The 5,867-nt window shown below is 44.0% G+C and overlaps 1 protein-coding gene across 1 annotated transcript; it reads left to right on the forward strand.

The window, feature by feature from the left end:
- Nucleotides 1–2,695: 2,695 nt before the first annotated feature.
- On the forward strand, nt 2,696–5,157 carry LOC104959880 (uncharacterized; the record flags this gene model as incomplete). Its single annotated transcript, XM_010787792.1, has 2 exons — nt 2,696–2,745; nt 4,507–5,157. Coding segments are annotated over 2 exons (701 nt in total), but the record flags the coding sequence as incomplete, so codon positions are not given.
- Between the last annotated feature and the right edge of the window lie 710 nt (nt 5,158–5,867).

The following is a 5,867-nucleotide window of genomic DNA, read 5'->3' on the forward strand; positions in this document are numbered from 1 at the left end:
ATTTTAAATTCCATTCTCCTGATTACTCTCTATCCTATTTATTTTCTCTTATTTTCCCGGTACGCAAATACTTTTCTGTTCAAGTATTAGGACATTTTAATAACCAAAATGAAAGGGTTTGAGAGATATTTCAAAAACTTAAAATGAGCACATTTGTGCTTTGGACAAATCTGTCATATCTCTTACCAACAGTTTTTCCTTGTATTAAAGTTAAGCTGCTTGATTTCAATACAAAGGCCTGAAAGCTTAAACAGTATGAGGAGAATGTTTGGAGTTGAAAGTTAAAGTGGACCTATTATGCTATATTGGAAAATATATTGTAGGGCCAAGTTTTTTGCTTAAAATACCAAACAGTTCACCCATTGTAGCCATGCCTCATACTGCTCATATCCCTCTTTTGCAGCCCTGTTAGAGAAACGCGGATTTTGGGTCCTTAGCTTGAAAAAAAAAAAGAGGAGGCGGAGCTAATGCCTGATCAGAATTCTACTGGAGATAAAGTTAAATTCTGCTGTGATAAAATGCCATCCTGTTCTAAACCACATCAAAGATTATTTCTGAAACTGTATGGAGCTCAAATGCTTTTTCTCTTGCGGGTTTATCACAAGGTGAGTTCTTTTTTTCATTTCCTGCTTTTTAAACACATGTGCTCTACAGTATAGGTTAGCTCTGAGTGTTAGCGAGGCTTGCTAATGTAAACAAAGACGAGATTACGTCCAAAACACGTCAGGCATTGTTTCTGATGGCAACTTTCTGTGGGTCTGCTGCCGATATTACGTCATATCGGCAGCAAATCTGTATCTGCTCGTTGTACCCCCGTTTTTAAAAGATTTGGGTACGGAGGCAAAGAGAAAGGGTTTTATTTTCTGATGTTGAGTGAGTTCCCTGACGCACCGGGGACACATATTTATGTATAAAAGACATCACAAAGTGCATTTTGCATGATACGTCCCCTTTTTTTTCCTTCAACTAATATTCCAAGTTCAGCAGAAGAAAACACTTAACACCAGTTCATCACCTGCCATCCATTAGATTATCTTCAGCTAATTTATATCTGTATTAGCAATTAACACCTTGCTCAGATGCAAAATTGTGCAACCTGATGCCAACTGTAGTGGGCTCAGCCAATGTGCCCCAAAGAGGAATGGTCATCTGCAAGAATAAACAGCAGCTTTCAGTTCTGAGAGCAGTTTGTATGTGAGGTCCGTGTCATTGCTTAGTATTCTGCCCCGACTCCTTCAATATGTATCCTGTCACTCTACTTCAACATTTCCAATTCAGTACAGTGACATTTAGAAATGTCTTAAGTAGTAAGCAGCAGACACACAAACAGGCCAGAAACAAAGTTTGATCGTGTTTGCCCTTGCCCCTTGTGATGGACACAGTCAAAGACATTCAGAAATGCAATATAAAATACTTTCTCTCAACGGGCAATTCAAGACAAGCAAGAGTCCAGGCAGAAATTTTAAAAGAATGATTCATTTACACAATATATAACACAGTTCAAATTGTAAAAGCTCGAATGCATTATTCATTCTAAAGGTGAAGTTACCACTTTGACTGTTCACAAGTCTTATAGCTTCTGAAATAAAACTCTTATTTTACCATTAAGCTGTATTAGTAATCAATTTGTTAAGAAATTGAGGGCTAAGATTAGCAAAACCTTGCTTTTCCTTTTGGCAAAGGGATCGAAAACACTATATGAATGAAAAAAAAGTTAAGGTTTTTTCAATATAACAAGAAATAAAACGTCTTTATCTAATAAGATATAAGCTTTTCTTGTACTACATGAGAAATAATTGTATTAAAAGCTGACGAGAGCAACGAAAAGTACTATTAGAATTGTGTGTTTGTTATTGTTCTAAATACTTGTGTACAGAGTTCAACATCTGAAGCTTTGTCGTCAAGACCTCTCCCAGGCTTATGCACAAACTACAGGGGGTCGAGTACTGGCCCAGTTACATGCACAGTTTGTGAGAGAGAGCATGCAATGAAACTGCAGAACGAGGGCTGCTGGAGACAGATACAAACTGAAAAAGAGGTAATTCTGGTTAGGGGAGAGAATATGAGAATGAAAAAAATAAGAGAGGAAGAGGATCAAGGTGGAAAAGGAGAGGAGGATTAAAAATGTCAATATGGTCAATGAGGCTTAGTTTGGATTCACACCAAATCAGGCGTTGCGAAGAAAACGCTAGTAGTCCATTTCATTTGATCGCCTGCAGTGTGTTTAGGTTGCTGCGGTCGGGACGGCAGGGGATGGCAATTAAAAACCCTACAGCTAAAGGTTGAAACAGTACCAACTTTTGGAGGAATGCGACACAAAGTCAGGCTGCATTGGCTAATAATGGAACCCGGAGACTCCCATGGGAAGAAGAACATTGTTTACCTTGTCTGTCTTGCAGTCTTTGCTGCACAATAGCTAAACCAAGAAGTTCATTTGATTTGTGGACATTTGTTAGAGCTTGGGGACAGGAAATGGAGGGAAAGTACCGGGCTAGATTTCTATTTCTTTTCTTTTCTTTTGATGTTTAAAGGCGTTTGGCAGACTGCTTTATGATCCATTGTCACCATTGTCTCAGTTAAATGGTTAAAGTTCACAAGGATGGGCCATTTGAACAACACAACCTTTCGCTACATGCAGCCTGATGGCTAAAAAACACTAACACTTTTTGTATTGCTTTCTTTTTCTGTCCCTCAGGTTTTCTGCAGAACAGGAATCCAGACTTCAGGCCAGAGTACCACAACCTGGTACGAAATTACAAGATGATTTAGAAAACTTCATTACTTTGCTCGGAGGATTGCTTTGTGCCTTAGGAGTCCAGGTTTCAGAGGAACGAGCACACATCAAATGTAATTGCAGCAGAACGACAGCAGTGTTTGTCAGCAGGTGAGTTAAGCAGGTGTTTTTTTGGCATCACATGAACATGTGCAGGGCACACAGCTGGCAGAAAGTGAGCACCGCAGGGGTTTTACCCTGGGATTACAGTTTAGCAGGTTAGAGCTAAGCAGGAGTCACCTCAATCTCATCAGCCTCATGAAATGTACGCTTCCAGCCAAACACACACACACCGGCACAGCTGTAGAACACAATACAATTTGTGCAACTGGCAGACGGTGCGCTTCCCTAGCTTAACACCATACACACATTAAGTCACACACACACACACACACAAACACTGCAATGCAGGACAGAGGCTTCCCCCTCCTTTCATCCGGTCGCCCTCGCAAAGCCAGCTGTAGAGAAAATTAGATTTTGGGCTGATTGGTTTTGTCTTCTTTTTTTTTCGCAGCCTCTGCACATCACTACTTCCACCACTTTCGCCTTCCCTTGGTGCAGCTTCATCCCTGGATAAACCATCGTGATAGAAAACTTTCCGTTGGAGGGACATCAGACACTCTGCTTGTCTTGCTTTGATTACTCCTCCGAACGTTCTATTTGACTTTAAGCTTTGAGTTTGATTGTTTTTTCATCTCTATGGGTACAGAGAAGAGTAAAAAGTGGTTTTTCGTGATTTCTTGATACTATCACAGCCAGGCTTGGCAGAACCTCTCATAGAAGTGACATCTAGAAGAAGATGGCATTGAATGCTAAGCAGTAGCAGAGTTTTTTTTCATCTCTTTACGATGCTTAACATTTTTATCCAAACTTTAAAAAACTTTGTCTGAGGGAAGTGAGAAGAAGAACGTCATCAGAGGAGTGTTTCACAAAGAAGCTCTTTGTGAAAAGGGAGGGTTCAAACAGAAGACGAGAGACCTTGATACGTAGATAAACTAGGTGAAATGAACCTCGAGAGAAAAGCAAAACTCTAAGGCAAAGAGCAAAGAGAATACAGAGAAAGCGGCAGATAACAGAGGCACTGAGCAGCGGAGGTGAAAAGAGAGGAAGATGGGTATCTTTTTGGTCTAGCATGGCTAAAGACGTGATGGAACACCCTTCAGGCCCGACCTCCTCCCTTCTCCTGCTCCTCCTCCCATCTTCCCTCCCTCTCTACGCTGCTCTCAACTAGGCTGCCAGCTTTTCTTTGGCTACGTCGCTTCATTGCAACGAGTGAGACGGAAAAAGAGAGAAAGCGCCGGAGCCGAGCTCAACATTCACACAGATGGCAGAACAAACGAGAGGGACCTGCTGCATCCGTCCACACCGTGCACTGGATTTCACTAAAGATGGACTAATCCCAAGATTAAGGAGGGAAAAGAGAGAGGTGGATGTAAAGAAAGCGGGAACAAGAGAAGTTAGGAAGTAAAGACAGAGGGAATTAACATAGAATAGAAGCTCAAGGAGACTTCTCCTCTCATTGAGAGCAAGGGAAGCAGTCGGGCTACGGCTGTGTGTGTTTGTCGAGGCATTTCTGTGCAAGAGGCAAGCTGTGAAGAGAGAGGGAGAGAATCCTGTGGGAGACGGGGAGGAAGTGTAGGAGCGTTGCTGAGTGCACAGCTTGACTGTGAGACAAATCGACTGACACATCGCCCTCCGTCAGAGTGTGTGTGACTTTGTAGTGCGAAGTGTAAGTCAGGGGTCGTGCTGATCGCGCTGACCTAGCCTGGTGGTCGTTGCGTGGAGGCGACAGCGCAGCAGGTGGTGGTGGACTGGGGACAGTGGCAGGCCTAGGGGTGGGGGCATGGCCATGGGGGGGCCGCATCCCATCCTCCACCCTGCACCGGGACAGGCGCTGGGGCTGGGGGTCCTGGAGCACTGGCCCATCCAGGGGAGCTCCCAGACTCTCGGAGCTCAGGCCCTGGCTGAGCGGGGGAACGCCCGCAGCCACAGGAGGTGGAGATAGTACTCTGGGAGGAGGTGGGGCGGAGAAGGGAGGCAGGGGGAGATGCTCCCGCAGGGTCTGGGTTCTCCTTGGCTCCTTGGTCCTCATCTTCCTCACCTCGCTATTCTTCTCCGTCTCACTCCGTGGGGGTGTCGGTCTCAACTACCTGGAGCCCCCCGGGTGGGAGGAGTCGAGGCGGGTGAAGCTAGTGCCCAGCTACACGGGCGCACACAGGCTGTCAACACCTGACACCTCGCAGCAGAAGACGTGCGCCTGCTCGCACTGTGTCGGAGACCCTGGGGTTTCTGATTGGTTCGATGAGAACTACGACCCAGACATCTCACCTGTGTGGACCCGAGACAACATCCAGCTGCCCTCTGATGTATACTACTGGTGGGTGGTAAGTAACATTATGTTTTACCTTAACATGCTAGATTTAGACACAAATAATATAATATGATAAATGAAGAAGTAAGAACAACTTGACAAGCTGGTGGGGTCATGCAACCGCGAGGCAAACATTCTAGGAATTCTTTCACTTTAATGTTTTGCAGTTTAATTTCTCTATTTGTTAAAAATCTCCAAAACTGATCTTTTACAGGACCCATTGAAATGCATTTGCACGGATGACGTTATGAACAGTTTTTCTGATTTAACATCCACAACACACAAATAAGATCATGATTTTACAGTACTTTCTATAATTTTAGTATTCTTTTTACTAAATAGCAGCAACATCAATCACTTTCTAATGCAGAAGGGCACAGAGAAGAAAAGTTGGGTAGATAGATGGATAGAATCTGAGGGATGAAACCCTCTTTAATTGTCACATACAGTATACATGCACACAGCACACAGTGAAATTCAGTCTCTGCATTTAACCCATCCTAGTACTAGGAGCAGTGGGCAGCTATTGTGCAGCGCCTGGGGAGCAATGGGGAGTATGGGAAGTGGGGGGGGGGTTAGGGGGGTTGCTCAAGGGCACCACGGCAGGGCCCGGGAGGTGAACTGGGTACATACAGTTGCAAGAAAAAGTATGTGAACCCTTTGAAATACCTGGATTTCTGCATAAATTGGTCATAAAATGTGTTCTGATCTTCATCTAAGTCA

This window comes from Notothenia coriiceps, unplaced genomic scaffold (assembly GCF_000735185.1).
Source record: "Notothenia coriiceps isolate Sejong01 unplaced genomic scaffold, NC01 NC01_scaffold00031212, whole genome shotgun sequence".
Taxonomy (NCBI): Eukaryota; Metazoa; Chordata; class Actinopteri; order Perciformes; family Nototheniidae; genus Notothenia; species Notothenia coriiceps.